The sequence below is a fragment of the Phyllobates terribilis genome, unplaced genomic scaffold (assembly GCF_046119375.1).
Source record: "Phyllobates terribilis strain yellow unplaced genomic scaffold, ASM4611937v1 Scaffold_8__6_contigs__length_399053987, whole genome shotgun sequence".
Classification (NCBI taxonomy): Eukaryota; Metazoa; Chordata; class Amphibia; order Anura; family Dendrobatidae; genus Phyllobates; species Phyllobates terribilis.
Genome location: NW_027362768.1, coordinates 112,889,205 through 112,910,947, shown reverse-complemented (window position 1 = coordinate 112,910,947; position 21,743 = coordinate 112,889,205). Strand labels below are relative to the sequence as shown.

The window sequence follows — 21,743 nt, the reverse complement described above, 5'->3', positions numbered from 1 at the left end:
CCCCACTCAGCGACCAAGATGGTAAGAGGTAATAGGTACTGGTCTGGTTGTTACAAGAACTCATTTGTTTACATTAGGCCATTCAGCATGAACTGAATATATTCTCTATATATACATGCTAAAATTTTCATCAATGTCAGGACACATAGATTTTTAGTATATAGAATCTAGATCAGGGATGTCAAACTCAAACAAACAGGGGGCCAAAATGAAAAACTTGGACAAAGTGGGCCCTGCATAGTCCTCCATACAGAATAATGGGCCCCACATAGTCCTCCATACTGTATAATGGGACCCACATAGTCCTCCATACAGTATCATGGGACCCACATAGACCTCCATACAGAATAATGGGCCCCACATAGTCTTCCATACAGAATAATGGGCCCCACATAGTCCTCCATACAGTATAATGGGATGGACCCACATAGTCCTCCATACAGAATAATGGGCCCCACATAGTCCTCCATACAGAATAATGGGCCCCACATAGTCCTCCATACAGAATAATGGCCCCACAGTCCTCCATATAGTATAATGGGCCCCACATAGTCCTCCATACAATATAATGGGCCCCACATAGTCCTCCATACAGTATAATGCGCCCCACATAGTCCTCCATACAGTATATTGGGCCCCACATAGTCCTCCATACAGTACAATGGGCCCCACATAGTCCTCCATACAGTATAATGGGCCCCACATAGTCCTCCATACAGTATAATGGGCCCAACATAGTCCTCCATACAGTATAATGGGCCCCACATAGTTCTCCATACAGTATAATGGGCCCCACATAGTCCTCCATACAGAATAATGGGCCCACATAGGGGTGGTGGTTCTGGTGCTGTGGGCCAAATAAAACCACCCTGCGGGCTACATTTGGCCCATGGGACAGAGTTTGACATGTATGATCTAGATACTGGATAATCCAGGTAAATATTGCATATAAAACGTTGCTTCTCTGGCTGTTTATCGCTGCGTTCAGTGGCTCTACCAATATAGTCATCTTAGTAATTGGCTTCAGCGCTGTTAATGGGGCATGCCAACTAGTCAGTCAATAGAGAACCAAGAGAACGGGAAAGACGCAGTAAGGGAAAATAGTCAGGCTGGGTCAGGCACAGAGCACAGAGAGATCAGTCCTACACAGGCCACAGCAAGTGTACAATTGACACTGGGTGAAGGAGCTACATGCATAAGTAGAAGACTAATCAAGGGAAGTGAACACAAATGATTGCAGAACCGACCCAGCAAAACCAAAACAGACTAACAGCCTCCACACAATAGTAACAAAGCAGACCAGGAAAGTGTGGAGACCATGACAGGTTTGTTGAAAGGAGGTAACCCCTTTAATATCTACAATCCTGATGATTTAAAGAACAGTCATTCTGTGCTGACAGAGTCCCTTTAAGATGCCAGCTAACAGCGAGTACAGGCCAAAACATGAAGAACTGTCCTCTTCTGCCAAACTTTGGAACTGGCAGCAGTATACATCTAGTCCCAATGCCAGATTCATCTATCAGACTGCCGGATGCTAAAGCATGATGGATTATTCTAAAAAATGTTTCTGCTGAACCAAACTAGCAATGTTTCTATTTTTTACACACAGTTAAAATTTAACATTTTTCATGGTGATATCATGCTGGTCATCTATCAGAAGTACTCAATTCACGTAGATGTTGAGGAACAGTTTGAGGGCTACAGAAAGAACCAGATGATTTTCACACCTTACGTATTTCAGCACTCGGTGGTCTTATTATTCAGTCTTTTGTAGTCTTCTGACATTTTCTTCCAGATGTTTCATCTATATAATAAAAGCATTTACCGTTGGACAGCTAATCTCCAGTATTAAGTACATGTGATGAATTGACTTGTAGAGAAGGTACTATCCTATAACAGGGTCATATCATCAAGTCCTTCAAGAAGGCCCATTATATTGTTAGCCTTTGTTAATAGATCCTGGAGAATGTTGAGTTAAAGGGAGTCCATCAAACCCAAAAAGCATTTTAATTAGGCTATACAGTGGTGTACGGACATACACTGCTAGTGTGGTTGTTATAGGGGTTATCTGTTACTGGTACAGTGCCGGAGAAAATAACTTTTCATTAATATGCAAATGACAAGGCTTTGGTGCACCCTTGGTGTGGCCAAGCATTTGGTGCACAGTTAGGCCTCCTCATTTACATATCGGGTCCCTTTCCTTTCTTCACATCAACAGTGCTCACTTCCGAGAGCAAGCACTGTCTGAGCGGTGCCGGCGTGTGTGCGACCGTGCGCCTCGTCCTCCCTGTCTCCTTTCTTCTGATGCTGCTCTCTGCACTTCTGGGTGTATTAGTGTAGAGCGGGGCATCAGAAGAAAAAAGACAGGCAGGAGAATGCGCATTACCTCAGTCACGCTGACAGCATTCAGATAATGCTCGCTCTGGGAGACAAGCACTGTGAATCAGAAGCAGGGGAAGGACCCCAATGTACAAATGAGGAGGCATAACAGTGCACCAAACTCTTGGCCACACCAAGGGTGCACCGAGGCCTCCTCCTTTGCATATAAATTAAGTTATTTTCTCAGGCACTATATCAGTAACAGGTACAGTGCTAGTATGATTGTTATAGGGGCTAAGTCCCCTACAACACGGTGCAGCCCACTTAAGATACATTTTTGGGGTGACTATTATATGCACGATGTTTTATAAGGGTTATTTTCCCATCAAGATAGGCAAAATCTTGCTATAAAATGAGAATTATCTTTTACTACAATTTTTTCTGCTGCTTTTTACTTTTGATATAAAATAGTACAGAAAGAACCCATCACAAGAGAACAGGGCCATTACAAAGGGAGATTTTCTAGTGTGTTTTTAAGCCATTAAAAGGAAGTATCCTGACATTTCCAGGTGAATTATTGAAAGCAATGTGGCAACATTTCATAAAGTCATCTTGGGACATTTGACTAAAATGTAGCACTCCAGTATTCAATAATTCACAAGAGCCACATGTCCTGTTCCAATCACATTTAGATATGGTCTATCCAGTTTTCATTGAAATTCAAATCACACTCCAATCCCTGAACATTACTGCCGCGCGTTAAGGTAACCTTGAGCTCTGCTGTACCCGTCTTATAGGATGAAACATATGACTGCGTGATGGAGAATAAAGAAAGAAGTGCGAAATACAAGAAGGAGGCTAATCAGCCATTGAGAAACACTATTGTTTATGGGCAGTTAAGCTTAGGAGGGGTAAAGGTTTAGTTCTAAGAAAGTCACTGTCATGAACCCAATCACCACCTTTCACATATTGTTATCATGTATCTATAGTTCCTCATATTTCTAGGTGTGTATTCTTTCTCACGTTCCTGTCCTTTGTCTCGTGAATGCTGAAATTGAATCCTAACTACAATATTGCTTAAATTGATTGATGGAATATCAGCTCTTCTGTTTATGACCGATTTTCTGCTTTCTTTCTTTCACTCATTAGAATGTTTTTTGTTTTTTTTAATTTTTAGATTATGAAAAGAGAATGAGTCACCCCTTACTACTCTATTATACAGGCTTCCTTCTCCGTTATCATAGCAGCCCTGATGTATAAGTTGGGGAAATGACCAAAAAAATCATAGAGCCTTCTGTCGTAGAAGAGACAGGAAAAAGTAAAATGGTACATGACTAACGTTGTCCTCAATTGTAGTGTGTGATTGAATGGGTCATAAGTAGCATGGGCCATATTCATATTTTTACATGTTTCAGCCACAAGTTATTGGATCACACCTGTAATTTAAAGGAGTTGTCTGGCCTTAGTGTCACGAGTGTGTCAGATGTGATAGACAGTCGCCCTGTAGTTGGTTGCAGGAGATCTCTTTGTTTGGCATTACAGACACCTTCTAAGATCTGTCTCACTCTAGGACCCAGCGGCTACCTTCCTCTTACTAATTAACGCCCTACCTTCACTTTGCAATAGGGAGGTGCCGGTGATATTCACATGACCCCTTGTGAAGGCTTGGAGCAAGTGCAGTTCTTAATTCCTCTCTGGTGCTAAGAGGACGTGTGTACAATCTCTCTGAAGCTGACTCAAGCTAAGCTACTTCCCCCGTGTCTGTCTCCCCTTGCTGCCTTTAGTGTTAGTAGGGACTGACTAGCGCTCACCCCCCCCCCCATTCCCTAGCTAGACCCTAGCTCTAGGGAGAGACAGGGTTTTAGGTTTCTGCTCGGCGATTAGTGAGCAACCAATATAGGGATGGTAGGGAAGGACAGGGTGATATCATATCAGCCTAGGAGGTCTCCACTCCCTCTGTCCTTAGTATCTGGGCTCCCTTCCCTTCATCCCTTTGTTTTGCACTTTGTCTTTCCAACACTGTGCTTTACACTTAGGCTACAAGTCTGCAGTCACTCTGTCTGCCGATGCTGGTAGCCAGCAGTCATGTGACTGCCGGTATGCGATTTGCAAACTTCCGGCCACATTCTGACTAGACTGTGTCAATAAACTTGCATTAAGCAAGGCCAAGCCGGTCTAATTGGCACGTGACCACACGTATGCAAATCACATACTTGCTTCCAGCACCGACACTGGAGAATCTTCACAGCATGCAGTGTGCGCGATGTGAGGATATACCTGCCTAGTTGGCATGTGACCGCATGTATGAAAATCATATACTTGCAGTCCCACGCCCGCATGGTGACTGTAGACTTGTATCCTAAGGCTGGACAACCCCTTTAACAACCCCTTTAAACTTACTGGAGATTTGGATCCTTTGGGTCATTAGTGTAATTGACTTAATCAGGTAGCAGATCTAATACCTTTTTCACATGTCCGTGTTTCCAGCACATGCTACCACACATACTTATATAGCCTATGATGCTATACACATATACGTTTTTTTTCACGTATGTCTGTTTTTTTCCGGCAGCACAGATGATAAGGTCAAATACAAGTCTGAGTCCGTGAAAAACACGTACAGTACATAGATGGTGTCAGTATACAGTCCATGTGCTTTACGTGTTTAAAATTGCAAAGTATAGGAGAATCTTTATCCTTTATTTCTTTATCGATACAGGAAAAACACTGAACACCGATGGTAAAAATGAACACATTGAAGACACACCGATCCAAAACACGGATAACACTGGTATCGTTTTTTCCCGTTACTTGTTTAAAGGGACTTTGAGTTCATCAACCTTAACTCCCGCAATGAGGTGTGGACTTTCCCACAAGGAAAATAGTTATTAGTAATCAAAGTTGGACAAGCATGTGTCAAGGCAGGCAGAGATCATTCATAGACAGGTATTGTGAGGACATGCAGCGAACTTTAGACAAGTTGAAATAGACAAGCAGGGTCTGAATCAAACAAAAAAGGAACCCACGCTTGAAGGCTTTAGGAACCAACTAAACCTACTATGAGGCAGTTACTAATGAAGGAAGAGTCCCCAAGAAGACTATTGTGACCAGACATTGGCTTAACTCATTGGCTCACCAGGAGCCAGTGAGTTGGGTGACCCAAGGAGCAAGCAGCCTAATGGAACATGAAAGTGATGACTTAGTGCAGGGGTTCCCAACCTGTGGATCAGGAGTCAGATGTGGCTTGCGGGCCCGTGCTAGACATGGTGCTAAAGCACCAAACTGGCAAACGACTATGAAGAGCAGGACTCCTGATGGTGGCTTTTGTGATTAGTTATACACAGAATAGCAGATAGGGATGTACATATGCTGACCTTGGGATCGGAGAGATAAATTAAGTGTGGTAAGCGGGGCGACAGGATGATACTACCTGTCAGAGGACGTGCTTGAAGCTGGACTCAGTAGTGTGGTGGGAGTGCTTGACTGATTGAGAATACTGAATGGGACTAAAGCGGGAACCCTTGGATCTCGGTATAATGTCTCTGTGTAATATTTGTCGAAAAACTTTGGCTATTATTCTACTGGTAATGGGGTCTCTGGGTGTCACTCCGGTGAGTGGGGCAGGAGCTGGATGTGGGTCTCTAGGTCAGAAAGGTTGGGGACTACTGACTTAGTGGGTTGTTATTATTGAGTGTGTTGTCAATACTGGTCATATATATAGTAGGTACTGCACCCCCAAGCCATGTAAGTGTCATGAAGATAATGGATGCACGGCTCCCCAATGAGTTGTTCCTTGCCACCACCCAATATCTTTGCTACCGCCTGTGACCTCTGAGTATTCTGTGCTGTGTTGTGCGTGTGGTTTTGCTTAACAATATCTTGTAAAAGCTATTGGTTTATTATTTTTAATATATACTGTATCCTCAAAATAAATTGAAGCCACCTAAGAAGATAATAGAGAGAAATAAGAGAATATATCTATTCAATTTAGTTAAGCTGATCTCCCTTGTGGTTGGAGGTTACATCTGGAAATGCGAATTCTAAAAGGTTGGCAACATTAGGTCTGGTGTGAGCAATATTGGTGGAATGAATCGACATGAATACGAGGAAAGAAACGTCATCCAGTTTCTCAGTTAAAGCTGGTATCACCTCAAATCCTATAATCCTGTAACAGTGTGCCAATTCTCTGGACTCAGGGGTACAGGGAAACCACTTATTAGAAAACGACCATTCTTTTCCTTATTCCACTAATTGATATCTGCAGTGTTAGTTTAACGTGCTTTTGTTTTACGAAATTATTTCTGCCTGTAGGGAATTTTACCATAATTTATCATACCAATCTGCTAAACAAGTCATTCTTTTAATTTACATCTTTATTAGAGAATTAGCAATGACTTTGCTTTGAAGTTTAATTACTCTTAGTGTTCCGGAACAAAAAAAAAAGCAATTTGCCACATTGTTGGTGAATAGGGTTATGTGTTAAAATGTCTTCAGTTTATTATATTACTAGCAATTATGTTGTAATATTACAATTTGTACAATGAATTCCATGCAATTTTAAGTATTTCCTGTTATAATGTGAATTAACAGAAAAAGATTAACGTAATATTGTCTTCAATAGAACATAATAAAAGTCATATTAAGAAAAGCAAAACTATCTGAAGAATTGGTTGTTAAATTGTTTTGTTACACAAAATTCATCTCAAATCTGAGCTCACATTCGCCATAAGAAGTTACTCCAAAGGCAGGTGCAGATGACTGTATTTTCGGTCTGTGTCTGATCTGACAAAACATCGGATCACACTAGGACCAATGTTATTCTAGGGACTCTGTATATATCTGAATTTTTCCCTCAAACCGAGTGGTCAAGGAAAAAAATCACAGAACGCCCAAGTTGGATCCGTAAATTGGATTGCACTCGGCCATGCAAGTAAATGGGTCCGTCAAAAAAATTGGACCCTCAGATGACATGTGAGTGCAGTCCAGTTTTCATGGAGTGACGGAATGGAGAAGATGGAGAAATTTGTTTTCCATCTTCTCCACATCAGATCACACTCCGATCACACGCCAATCACACTCTGATCACACACCAATCACACTCTGATCACACGCCAATCACACTCTGATCACACGCCGATCACACGCCGATGACACTCCGATCAAACTCTGATAACACTCTGATAACACTCTGATAACACTCTGATAACACTCCGATCACACTCTGATCACACTCCGATCACACTCTGATCACACTCTGATCACACTCCGATCACACTCTGATCACACTTTGATCACACTCCGATCAAACTCTGATAACACTCCGATCACACTCCGATCACACTCTGATCACACTCCGATCACACTCTGATCACACTCCGATCACACTTTGATCACATTCCGATCACACTCCGATCACACTTTGATCACATTCCGATCACACTCTGATCACACTCTGATCACACTCTGATCACACTCTGATCACACTCTGATAACACTCTGATAACACTCTGATAACACTCTGATAACACTCCGATCACAGTCCGATCACAGTCTGATCACCCTCTGATCAGAGTGTGATCACCATAATCAAACCAATTTTCTCAGATGAGAGAAAATACGGTCATGTGGCCCTGACCTTACCTTCTCTGGGGGCTCTGGATGACAAAATGTGGACACTATGACCTTGATTCATCATGGCCCTGATTCATCACAGTGTTTTTGCCAGGAATCTGGCATAAAACACTTTGCAAAGTCACAATTTTTTTGCACATCTCAAGGTTGCACAAAAAGTTTGCGTCTTTTGGAGTTTTCACCCCAGTTTTGCCCAACTCCATGGTGGAATGGGGCTGTGACATCATAGCTCGTATAATTCATAAGCTGCAGAAACTTTTCTCCAGTCCCTGACTGGAGTAATATTTGTGGTGAGGGAGCACACAGAGGCGCACAACACTTTTCAGACACACCAGATTCATAAAGAGCAGTGCGCATCTTAACGAATCAGGAGCATTTGACTCCAATACGCCCCCTCATCAAGACCGTGAACAACTCCAGTTTTGATGAATTGAGGCCAATATATAGTGAGATCCCCAAGACATCCCTTGATGAGTGTATCTTACAAAACTTTGCTTTTCTGCCAGCATGCAATGCTGATAGTAATTGGTGGCAGCAAAAAAATATACGGCAATTCAGAGTCCAAATTCAGAGTTGATATTATATAAGAATTGGTAGGTTGAAAGAAGTGTATAATGGCTCTCGGGTAATAATCTATTTGTAGAATTCAAGCATGTATAGATAACAGCTAGACAGTGACAATGAATGTGATGAGAAGTAGAACGTGCCAGGCAGCCAGGTGTGGTCACCCCTTTAATAATAATAATAATAATAATAATATCACAAAAACAGTTCATAAACTCATACTTTACTTTTCCCCCGAAGAGGCACACAAGCATAAGTTACCACTCAATGAGGCACAAGCGTAAAGAGTACAACTTTGGTTTACACAAGCTTTATGGTCCATTGAGAGGATTGATACTTGGGTTCTGAATGGTGAATATTCCTTTGGGTCCATTATTGTCCCTTAGTTAACAGAAACAACTCTTAGGGCTCACTCACATGAGCATTTACATCAAACGAGTGATATCTGATGTTTTATCAGATAGCACTTGGCCCAATGTTATACCAAGGGGCAGTGCAGATCTTCTAGTTTTTTTTCTCATTCCGATTTGGCATGAGAGAACAATCGAAGCATGCTGCTAATGGATTCAGAATGTGGATTACACGCATCCATACAATTTTATGGGTGCATGTGGAACATCAGACTACACTCGGATGTCATAAGAGTGCAGTTCGACATCCGTGGACACGGACAATGGAGGAGATAGAGAAATTAAGCTCTCCATCTTCTCCGCACCTGTGCTCCGATTCTCACATGGAATAGAATGAGATAACACTAAAGTGACACTCGGATCAATCTCTGACAGAGTTTGAACTGAGTGTTATTAGCATAATCGCATGAGAGAATCATCTCTCGTGTAACCCCGACTTTAGAATGGTGCTTTTGCAGGCCTGACTCTTACAATTCAGGCCTGACTATTCTTCACCTCTGAGGCCTCTTAGCCAGAGTCTCCTGCTTAACATCTGCTCATCTCAGGTTCAGTTCATTTTTTATTTCACTGTAGTTGGACTCACAGAGTTTAGCTGTGCTGTAGTCTCTGGCTGTAATATGCACAAGCCGATCTAATAGTCACAGCAGAGTACTACCCCTTATATACACCATGGCACTAGCCTATACAACTTGTATCATGTCACATCAGGTCCCTACCTACTAGAAGGTCTTTGACACTACATGGCGTCATGGACTTATTCTGCCAGGTATCTTGTCACCCATCCAACGGGAGTCTGCTGTCAATTAAATGGGAAAGCACCACTTTACTGAGAATAAAGAATACAGCAGTGTGGGGGCACCATACTGTGTGTTACAGATGCTAGTCGCCAAACCTCGGCTCTTGTGAAATGTCCAAAAAGACCTTCATTCTGCTCAGGTATTATGGAAGCCCAGGTTGCTTTGATAGCAGCCTTCAGCTCGTCTGCATTGTTGGGTCTGGTGTCTCTCATCTTCCTCTTGACAATACCCCATAGATTCTCTATGGGGTTAAGGTCAGGTGAGTTTGCTGGCCAATCAAGCACAATGATACTATTGTTTTTAAACCAGGTATTGGTACTTTTGGCAGTGTGGACAGGTGCCAAGTCCTGCTGGAGAATGAAATTTCCATCTCCAAAAAGCCTGTCGGCAGAGGGAAGCATGAAGTGCTCTAAAATTTCCTGGTAGAGGGCTGCGCTGACTTTGGTCTTGATAAAACACAGTGGACCTACACCAGCAGATGACATGGCTCCCCAAACCATCACTGATTGTGGAAACTTCACACTAGACCTCAAGCAGCTTGGATTGTGGCCTCTCCACTCTTCCTCCAGACTCTGGGACCTTGATTTCCAAATAAAAATTGGAACTCTGGGACCTTGTGGAGTGTGTCAATGGCGTCCTTCTGGACATCTGTCAAGTCAGCAGTCTTCCCCATGATTGTGGAGTCTACTGAAACAGACTATGGGACCTTTTTAAACGCTTAGGAAGCTTTAACAGGGTTTTTTTGTTTTTTATTTTAATTTACTGAGATAATGAATTTTGTGTTTTCATTGGCTGTAATCCATAATCATCAACATTAACAGAAATAAACACTTGAAATAGATCTCTCTGTTTGTAATGACTATATAATATACGAGTTTCACTTTTTGTATTGAAGGACTGAAATGAATTAACTTTTTGATGATATTCAAATTTGGTAAGATGCACCTGTATAAGTAATGTAGCATCCCTGGCGGCGTGCTTGCATGGCTTACCTCCTCTCACCATGCAAGACCGCAATCTTACCTATCAGGCCAGGCGGCACACTTTGCTCCAGTGCCTGCTGTTTGTATGTCTCTTGTCTGCTGGCTTAGGGCGGCGGCGCTGTTACTTCATGATTCTTAAAGCTATAGTGTGCGCAGTCCTAATGCGTCCCCAGCCTATTGCTGTGAGTCACTGGATACTTAAATCCCCTCCACCCAGTAGGAGGTGCCTGAGCAACACTTTCCATCTGTGTGTTCCTTGCAACTGAGTTGCCAGGTCCTGTCCTGTATCTTGTCTGTTCCGCCACTGGGGGCTGTATACCCAGGCCTGTTACCTGTATCTGTGACTTCTAGTCAGTTTCCGCCACCCTGGGGGCTGAGTTCCCAGGCTCATTCCTGTATCTTGCTCCTGGTTCAGATCCTGTCTGAACAGTGTCCTAGTCCATTACCTGTTTGTCTCTATGTCTGTACCTTCCCATTTTCCTGCAGTATCTGAACCAGCACCTAACTCCAACTCATTGTCTCTGTACTTCTGTTTCTGAGTTTTGTGTCCACTCGCTACTTCATTGCAAGTACCTGGGTGTGTATCTTGTTCTGCTCATTCTGTTTCCCTGCCTCTGTATCTAACTCCTGTTTTCCAGCTATCTTCTTGTGTTTTCCAGTCTGTTCTATGTGAACAGAGCCCTGTCCGGTCTACCGCATCTGCGGGTTTTGCTCTGCTCTGCTTGTTTACTGCATCTGCGGTTTTGCTCTGCTCTGCTTGTTCACCGCATCTGTGGGTTTTGCTCTGCTTTGCTTGTTCACCACATCTGCGGTTTTGCTCTGCTCTGCTTGCTCACCGCATCTGCGGGTTTTGCTCCGCTTTGCTTGTTCACTGCATCTGCGGTTTTGCTCTGCTCTGCTTGTTCACCGCATCTGTGGGTTTTGCTCTGCTTTGCTTGTTCACCGCATCTGCAGGTTTTGCTCTGCTCTGCTTGTTTACCGCACCTGCGGTTTTGCTTTGCTCTGCTTGTTCACCGCATCTGCGGGTTTTGCTCTGCTCTGCTTGTTCACGGCATCTGCGGGTTTTGCTCTGCTCTGCTTGTTTACTGCACCTGCGGTTTTGCTCTGCTCTGCTTGTTCACCGCATCCGCGGGTTTTGCTTTGCTCTGCTTGTTCACCGCACCTGCGGTTTTGCTCTGCTCTGCTTGTTCACTGCATCTGTGGGCTTTGCTTTGCCTTGCTTGTTCACTGCATCAGCAGGTTTTGCTTTGCTCTGCTTGTTCACCACATCCGCGGGTTTTGCTTTGCTCTGCTTGTTCACCGCACCTGCGGTTTTGCTCTGCTCTGCTTGTTCACTGCATCTGTGGGCTTTGCTTTGCCTTGCTTGTTCACTGCATCTGCAGGTTTTGCTCTGCTTTGCTTGTTCACCGCATCTGCGGGTTTTGCATTGCTCTGCTTGTTTACCGCACCTGCGGGTTTTGCCCTGGTTTGCTTGTTCACCGCATCTGCGGTTTTGCTCTGCTTTGCTTGTTCACCGCATCTGCAGGTTTTGCTCTGCTCTGCTTGTTTACCGCATCTGCGGTTTTGCTCTGCTTTGCTTGTTCATCGCACCTGCGGTTTTGCTCTGCTCTGCTTGTTCACCCCATCCGCAGGTTTTGCTTTGCTCTGCTTGTTCACCGCATCTGCGGTTTTGCTCTGCTCTGCTTGTTCACCACATCTGCGGGTTTTTCTCTGCTTTGTTTGTTCACCGCATCTGCGGGTTTTGCTTTGCTCTGCTTGTTTACCCCACCTGCGGGTTTTGCCCTGCTTTGCTTGTTCACCGCATCTGCAGTTTTGCTCTGCTTTGCTTGTTCACTGCATCTGCGGTTTTGCTCTGCTCTGCTTGTTCGCCTCATCTGCGGGTTTTGCTCTGCTCTGCTTGTTTACCGCACCTGCGGTTTTGCTCTGCTATGCTTGTTCACCGCATCAGCGGTTTTGCTCTGCTTGTTCACCGCATCTGCGGGTTTTGCTCTGCTCTGCTTGTTCACCGCATCTGCAGTTTTGTTCTGCTCTGCTTGTTCATCGCATCTGTGGGTTTTGCTCTGCCTTGCTGATTTACCGCACTTGTGATTTTGCTCTGCTTTGCTTGTTCACCGCATCTGTGGGTTTTGCTTTGCTTTGCTTGCTTACCGCACTTGCGGCTTTGCTCTGCTCTGCTTGTTCACGGCATCTGCGTGTTTTGCTATGCTCTGCTTGTTCACGGCATCTGCGGGTTTTGCTCTGCTCTGCTTGTTTACTGCACCTGTGGTTTTGCTCTGCTCTGCTTGTTCACCGCATCCGTGGGTTTTGCTTTGCTCTGCTTGTTCACCGCACCTGCGGTTTTGCTCTGCTCTGCTTGTTCACTGCATCTGTGGGCTTTGCTCTGCCTTGCTTGTTCACCGCATCTGCAGGTTTTGCTCTGCTTTGCTTGTTCACCGCATCTGCGTGTTTTGCTTTGCTCTGCTTGCTTACCGCACCTGCGGGTTTTGCCCTGCTTTGCTTGTTCACCGCATCTGCGGTTTTGCTCTGCTTTGCTTGTTCACCGCATCTGCAGGTGTTGCTCTGCTCTGCTTGTTTACCGCACCTGCTGTTTTGCTCTGCTTTGCTTGTTCACCGCACCTGCGGTTTTGCTCTGCTCTACTTGTTCACCCCATCCGCAGGTTTTGCTTTGCTCTGCTTGTTCACCGCATCTGCGGTTTTGCTCTGCTCTGCTTGTTCACCGCACCTGCGGTTTTGCTCTGCTCTGCTTGTTCACCGCATCTGCGGGTTTTGCTCTGCTCTGCTTGTTTACTGCACCTGCGGTTTTGCTCTGCTCTGCTTGTTCACCGCATCCGCGGGTTTTGCTTTGCTCTGCTTGTTCACCGCACCTGCGGTTTTGCTCTGCTCTACTTGTTCACTGCATCTGTGGGCTTTGCTTTGCCTTGCTTGTTCTCTGCATCTGCAGGTTTTGCTCTGCTTTGCTTGTTCACTGCATCTGCGGGTTTTGCTTTGCTCTGCTTGTTTACCGCACCTGCGGGTTTTGCCCTGCTTTGCTTGTTCACCGCATCTGCAGGTGTTGCTCTGCTCTGCTTGTTTACCGCACCTGCTGTTTTGCTCTGCTTTGCTTGTTCATCGCACCTGCGGTTTTGCTCTGCTCTGCTTGTTCACCCCATCCGCAGGTTTTGCTCTGCTCTTCTTGTTTACCGCATCTGCGGTTTTGCTCTGCTCTGCTTGTTCACCGCATCTGCGGGTTTTTCTCTGCTTTGCTTGTTCACCGCATCTGCGGGTTTTGCTTTGCTCTGCTTGTTTACCGCACCTGTGGGTTTTGCCCTGCTTTGCTTGTTCACCGCATCTGCAGTTTTGCTCTGCTTTGCTTGTTCACCGCATCTACGGTTTTGCTCTGCTCTGCTTGTTCGCCTCATCTGCGGGTTTTGCTCTGCTCTGCTTGTTTACCGCACCTGCTGTTTTGCTCTGCTATGCTTGTTCACCGCATAAGCGGTTTTGCTCTGCTTGTTCACAGCATCTGCGGGTTTTGCTCTGCTCTGCTTGTTCACCGCATCTGCAGTTTTGTTCTGCTCTGCTTGTTCACCGCATCTGTTGGTTTTGCTTTGCTCTGCTTGTTTACCGCACCTGCGGTTTTGCTCTGCTCTGCTTGTTCACTGCATCTGTGGGCTTTGCTTTGCCTTGCTTGTTCACTGCATCAGCAGGTTTTGCTTTGCTCTGCTTGTTCACCACATCCGCGGGTTTTGCTTTGCTCTGCTTGTTCACCGCACCTGCGGTTTTGCTCTGCTCTGCTTGTTCACTGCATCTGTGGGCTTTGCTTTGCCTTGCTTGTTCACTGCATCTGCAGGTTTTGCTCTGCTTTGCTTGTTCACCGCATCTGCGGTTTTGCTCTGCTCTGCTTGTTCGCCTCATCTGCGGGTTTTGCTCTGCTCTGCTTGTTTACCGCACCTGCGGTTTTGCTCTGCTATGCTTGTTCACCGCATCAGCGGTTTTGCTCTGCTTGTTCACCGCATCTGCGGGTTTTGCTCTGCTCTGCTTGTTCACCGCATCTGCAGTTTTGCTCTGCTCTGCTTGTTCACCGCATCTGTGGATTTTGGTCTGCTCTGCTTGTTTACCGCACCTGTGATTTTGCTCTGCTTTGCTTGTTCACCGCATCTGTGCCTTTTGCTTTGCTTTGCTTGCTTACCGCACTTGCGGCTTTGCTCTGCTCTGCTTGCTCACGGCATCTGCGTGTTTTGCTATGCTCTGCTTGTTCACGGCATCTGCGGGTTTTGCTCTGCTCTGCTTGTTTACTCCACCTGTGGTTTTGCTCTGCTCTGCTTGTTCACCGCATCCGCGGGTTTTGCTTTGCTCTGCTTGTTCACCTCACCTGCGGTTTTGCTCTGCTCTGCTTGTTCACTGCATCTGTGGGCTTTGCTCTGCCTTGCTTGTTCACCGCATCTGCAGGTTTTGCTCTGCTTTGGTTGTTCACCGCATCTGCGGGTTTTGCTTTGCTCTGCTTGCTTACCGCACCTGCGGGTTTTGCCCTGCTTTGCTTGTTCACCGCATCTGCAGGTTTTGCTCTGCTCTGCTTGTTTACCGCACCTGCTGTTTTGCTCTGCTTTGCTTGTTCACCGCACCTGCGGTTTTGCTCTGCCCTGCTTTTTCACCCCATCCGCAGGTTTTGCTTTGCTCTGCTTGTTCACCGCATCTGCGGTTTTGCTCTGCTCTGCTTGTTCACCGCACCTGCGGTTTTGCTCTGCTCTGCTTGTTCACCGGATCTGCGGGTTTTGCTCTGCTCTGCTTGTTCACGGCATCTGCGGGTTTTGCTCTGCTCTGCTTGTTTACTGCACCTGCGGTTTTGCTCTGCTCTGCTTGTTCACCGCATCCGCGGGTTTTGCTTTGCTCTGCTTGTTCACCGCACCTGCGGTTTTGCTCTGCTCTACTTGTTCACTGCATCTGTGGGCTTTGCTTTGCCTTGCTTGTTCACTGCATCTGCAGGTTTTGCTCTGCTTTGCTTGTTCACCGCATCTGCGGGTTTTGCTTTGCTCTGCTTGTTTACCGCACCTGCGGGTTTTGCCCTGCTTTGCTTGTTCACCGCATCTGCGGTTTTGCTCTGCTTTGCTTGTTCACCGCATCTGCGGTTTTGCTCTGCTCTGCTTGTTCGCCTCATCTGCGGGTTTTGCTCTGCTCTGCTTGTTTACCGCACCTGTGGTTTTGCTGTGCTCTGCTTGTTCACCGCATCAGCGGTTTTGCTCTGCTTGTTCACCGCATATGCGGGTTTTGCTCTGCTCCGCTTGTTCACCGCATCTGCAGTTTTGCTCTGCTCTGCTTGTTCACTGCATCTGTGGGTTTTGCTCTGCTCTGCTTGTTTACCGCACCTGTGGTTTTGCTCTGCTTTGCTTGTTCACCGCATCTGTGGGTTTTGCTTTGCTTTGCTTGCTTACCACACTTGCAGCTTTGCTCTGCTCTGCTTGTTCACCGCACCTGCGGGTTTTGCTCTGCTCCGCTTGTCTACCACATTTGCGGGTTTTGCACTGCTCCGCTTGTCTACCGCACTTGCGGGTTTTGCTTTGCTCTGCTTGTCTACCACACCTGCGGGTTTTGCTCTGCTCTGCTTGTCTACCGCACCTGCGGCTCCGTTCCTGTATGCCAGTCTGTACTGGTCCCTATCCTGCCTACGTTCCTACCTGTCAGTACCCGCCTGTCTTCATGTCAGCCGTGCCTGCCTGTGCCCACCTGTCTGCATGCCAGCCATGCCTGCCAGTGCCCACCTGTCTGCATACCAGCCATGCCTGCCAATACCCACCTGTCTGCATACCAGCCGTGCTTGCCAGTACCCACCTGTCTATATGCCAGTCAAACCTGCCTGTTCCTGCATTCCCCGGTGTGGGTCAACAGCTGTGACCGGGGTCTGACCTGGAGTAGCACCTGGTCCCTCTGCTCAGTTCCTCCCTGGTTCACGGAGTCGACTGAGCCGCCGTGCGACCTTGGTTGGACCGGGTTGATACTTAGTTACGCCCCTCCAGGCACTCCTCGGTTCATGGTCCAGTGAGATCACTAATCACGCTCACGTCAGTCAGTCCGGGCGCGAGCGTAACAAGTAACAAAGATTGTATCATAAAATTTGTCGTAGATTTTTGACCAAATTCACAGCAAAATTTTTTGCGACTTGTGACAATAACCTTAGTGTCCTTATACCTTTTGCTACCTAAGAGAACAACTAGAGATGCAACTGACTTTTACTAATGTCAATTTATGGTAAACTGCTTTAAAGTCCATTTTAAATATGTATATATATAACATATTGTTTACTTTTTTTATTATCCATATGTGCTTGGATGGTAAGAGGACGACCTTTTAATTCGCTCACCTGGATCATCTAAATGGAAATGCAAAAACTTCAACGTAAACAGCCTTGTTATATCCCCAAAGTTATATCTCAAGATGTCCACTGCCAAGAATAAAGCAGATGATAATGTAATGCCCTTCACCAGTATCCTCCATGGTTCTATATTAAAAGCCACCAGTAACGTCCAAGAAGATAAATCGAAGACAAAATCCTCTGGACCTTGTACAATGAAATATTCCACAGTTCCGAAAGACATTAATGCTGCAGAAAAAGGCAACAGAGTAAAAAGACTGTTATGTATTACGGATAATGTATCAAGCAGATACAAGCTGGATAGATCACCTAATGCTTCCGAAGAAAAGGTCAACATCTCCACAGATCAAAGTGAAAGGCAACAAATTGCTAGTAACAGACCTGTCTCCATACTGTGTACAATCCATAACAATAAAAGGATCAACTGCGAAGAAGCAGCTGGAAATCATGCCGCCGACCTCATGGAAAACTACAAAGACGCTATAGTAAAACTCAGAGGTCAAAATGCGTGGAGATCATCTCATTCCAATTATTCAGAATATTTGGCAAAATCTTCCTTCCATGGTCACATTCAGACATGTATCTTACAACTTTCCAATCAAAGGCTGGTGCCACCTGTCAAGTTCCTCTCCTGCGGTGACAACAGCATGTTTTTGAAAAGTGCCAACGGAAAGGTTAAAGGGTTTGAAGGTCAATCTCAGAGGGTTCCCAAAGGTCATCATCGGAATTTATTTCCAGCCAGTCCTGTCATTACAATGAATAAGATCTCTAGGACTGACAGTGAAAAATTTGTTTGGAGTCAGAATAATCTGGAAAGTTCAAAAACGGGAACATGTGAAGACTCCACAGGACTTGTCAGGAGGATATATCCAGCTTCATCCGGGAAGGAGAATTCCGGAAACAGTCAGGTGAGACTATATCCATGGGTTCTACTCCCAAACAGCGCCACAACTACCTCCTCTGGTTGTCACTGGTATTTCTACTTATCCCTGCTCTCTTGAAAGGAACATAGATGAAATACCAGACTCAACCCAGTTGTTGGAAAAAGGCAGCCATATTCTTTGTACTCATGTACAGGCCTTTTAAAAGCTTTGTATGGTTTTACAAATAATTTTTAATTGTTAGAATGCACAAGCTCCTATATTAAGAATTAAGTATCTCTATGGTCACGGATATGTAGTCATGGAAAACTTCCTTCACTCTGCTCCCTCTTTCCTGAATATAAATAAAGGAAAAGAGGGGGAGATGGTAGGAAATTAAAGAAGTTGTCTGGGACTAAGGTATTGATGACTTATCTGTTGGGTAAGACTTCAGTATGAGACAGCTGGGGATCCGACACCCAGCTCCCCCACTAATAAGCTGGTATCTTCTCTACAGAGGTCAAATATAAGCAATGAACAAAGTGGAGCATCATAGCTTTATACATTGATTAGTGGCCACTGCCGAGTACTGTAAGGGTCAATATTGTGCGGTCCCGTGCCCCCCTCCGAGGTATGTTCAGTCTTGCTGCTACTCCCCACGATATTGTAAAAATTACTACATCTAAAAAATACAAGGTACCAGATGTATACAGAATAAAAAAAAGTGATGTTTCGCCACATTAGTACTTTTTCAAGCCATATCCAAAAAGCAAGACATAAATATACACTGTGTGCCGAATTATTAGGCAAGTTGTAATTTAGAGGATTATTTTTATTATTGATCAACAACTATGTTCTCAATCAACCCAAAAGACTCATAAATATCCAAGCTTAATATTTTTGGAAGTTGGAGTGTTTTTTTTTTAGATTTCGCTATCTTAGGAGGATATCTGTTTGTGCAGGTAACTATTACTGTCCCGAATTATTAGACAACTTAATAAAAAACAAATATAATCCCATCTCACTTGTTTATTTTCACCAGGTAAACCAATATCAGTGCACAAAATTTAGAAATAAACATTTCTGACATGCAAAAACAAAAACCAAAATAATTAGTGATCAATATAGGCATCTTTCTTTATGATGACACTCAGCAGCCTTCCATCCATAGATTCGGTCATTTGCTTGATCTGTTTTCGATCAACATTGCGTGCAGCAGCCACCACAGCCTCCCAGACACTGTTCCGAGAGGTGTACTGTTTTCCCTCCCTGTAGATCTCACATTTTATGATGGACCATACGTTCTCTATGGGGTTCAGATCAGGTGAACAAGGGCCCATGTTGTTAGAACTCTCCTGTTGGTTTTTTTCTAGTTTGCTGGTCACATGACCTTTTTTGCCTATTTAATCCAGCTCCACCCTCCTGGCCTTGCTGGACTTCATTGTAATTTCTACTCTTGAGCTAGCTTGGTGCTCTGTTACCTTTCTCTGTTAGTTTTGCTAGGTCTTCTGACCTCTATGTTCTATGTTGTGTGTTTGTCTTTTACTGCTACAATTTCTGCTAGGAGGTGTCCAACTTTATCCCAGTCCCTAATTCTTGTAGGGATCCCTCCCTTGCATCTATAGGTCTTCGTACAGACTAGCTGAGGACTTTAGCGGGTCTGATCGCAGGATCAGGTTCCCCGTTACATCGTAGGGATCCAGTTTAGTTCTATTGTAGGGACAGATCTCCTGTCTTTCCTTAGTGCTTGTAGCAGATCATAACAGTAAGTCCAGCCTAAAAAAAAAAAATTTCTCTAAGGAAAGACCTCCAGTTTCCATCATGGTCTCGGTTCAAGATTTGGCTCAACGCTTGCAGGGACTCTCTCTGGAGGTGGCCGAGCTCCAACAACACGTGAGTAGCTGTTCTGGAGCACATTTTGTGGAGCCAAAGGTACGTCTGCCTGATCTATTTTTTGGTGAACAACAAGATTTTTTTTCTTTTAAAAATGCTTGTTTATTGTATTTTCGTTTAAGACCCAGATCCACTGGTGATGAATCACAGCGCATAGGGTTCATAATGTCACTTTTGTGCAAAGATCCTCAGGGATGGGCCTTTTCTCTCCAACCTAGTGATCCGTGCTTTAGATCAGTGGATAGTTTTTTTTCTGCTTTGGGTTTGTTGTACAATGATCCTGATCGTGTCTCATCTGCTGAGTCTGAATTAAGACGTTTGAGGCAGGGATCAGGTAATGTGGAAAAATATTGTTCTCACTTCCGTCGGTGGTCTGCCGAGGTGGGGTGGAACGATTCAGCTTCGAAAAGTTTGTTTCTTGCAGGACCAGGTGAAAGGGTTAAGGATTTGCTGATTGCTTATCCCACACCTGGAAACTTGCAGGAGGCAATGCAATTAGCTATACGGGTGGACAGGAGACTGCGTGCAAGGGTTAATGAGAGTAAATCCTCTGCCATGTCAGCTCCGAGTCTTGAGAGGGTCTGTGCTGACAAAGGAGAGCCGATGGAGATTGGGGCGATGGCACCCCGCTCTCAGGAAAAAGACCGCAGGCTTTCCGGAGGTTTGTGCTTCTATTGCGGAAATTCTGGTCATTTCATTAAGAACTGTGTGCTTCGTATGAACAAAGAAAAAAATAAAATGGTCAGTCATGCACGTATAGCCAGTTTAAATACTAAGGGAGTATTCCTATCTGCTACTACCGCTGCTCAGGAAGAATTAATTGAATTTCGGGTATTTGTGGATTGTGGTTCTACTCTGAATGTGATTGATGGGGGATTCTTGGAAAAACTTAAATTAAAACCTAAACCTTTGTCATCCCCTATTGCTGTGGTTTCTGTTGATGGCTCTCCCTTGAAGAGTGTTACTCACAAGGTCTGTGAATTTCCCCTCACCATTAATGGTATTCATCAAGAGAATTTGGATTTGGTAGTATTAAATAATTTGCCTTCTCCAGTAATTTTGGGGTTGCCCTGGTTAAAATTGCACAATCCTGTACTGGATTGGTCTACCAATGAAATTAAGTCCTGGAGCCCTAAATGTTATGACAAGTGTTGTAACGGACGTATTGCTGCGGTGGAAAAAGGGGAATTACCTGTACCTATTCAGGATGTTTGGAGAGTTTTTTCTGAGGAGGAGTCACAAATTTTGCCTCCCCATAGAGACTTTGATTGTACCATTGAATTTGTCCCTGGAGCGACTCTTCCTAAAAGTCGTTTGTTTAATCTTACTATTCCTGAGAGAAAGGCTTTGGAGGAATACATACAGACAAGCTTGGCCGCCGGTCACATTAGGCCTTCCAAGTCTCCTGTGGCTGTTGGATTTTTTTTTGTAAAAAAAAAAGATTGCGGTTTACGTCCTTGTCTGGACTTTCGTGAGATTAATAAAATTACTGTACGCAATCCTTACCCACTGCCATTGATTCCTAATTTGTTTAACCAGTTAGTGGGGGCCAAGTGGTTCTCTAAAATTGATCTCCGGGGGGCATACAATTTGTTGCGCATGAAGGAGGGTGATGAATGGAAGACTGCTTTTAACACTCCTGTGGGTCATTTTGAGAATCTGGTTATGCCTTTTGGTCTTACCAATGCTCCAGCATTTTTTCAGAATCTTATTAATGACATCCTTAGACCTTTGATCGGCAAAAATGTGGTTGTGTATTTGGATGACATTCTGATTTATTCGCCTGATCTGGAGTCTCATTGGCGGAGCGTACGTGAGGTTTTACAGTTATTAATGGACAATTCGCTTTTTGCTAAGCTAGAGAAATGTGAGTTCGCTGTACAGAGAATTAGTTTTTTGGGTTACATTATCTCCAGTGAAGGTTTTGAGATGGACCCGGTTAA

The 21,743-nt window shown here is 44.7% G+C and overlaps 1 protein-coding gene across 1 annotated transcript in view; it reads left to right on the top strand.

Moving 5' to 3' along the window:
- LOC141156820 (uncharacterized) overlaps positions 1 to 21,743 on the top strand; it is a 200,067-nt gene that overhangs the window by 98,931 nt on the left and 79,393 nt on the right. The window contains exon 3 of the mRNA XM_073643230.1: positions 17,012 to 17,955. Within this exon, the coding sequence (XP_073499331.1) occupies positions 17,012 to 17,955 (944 nt within the window). The remainder of the gene's footprint in view (positions 1 to 17,011; positions 17,956 to 21,743) is intronic.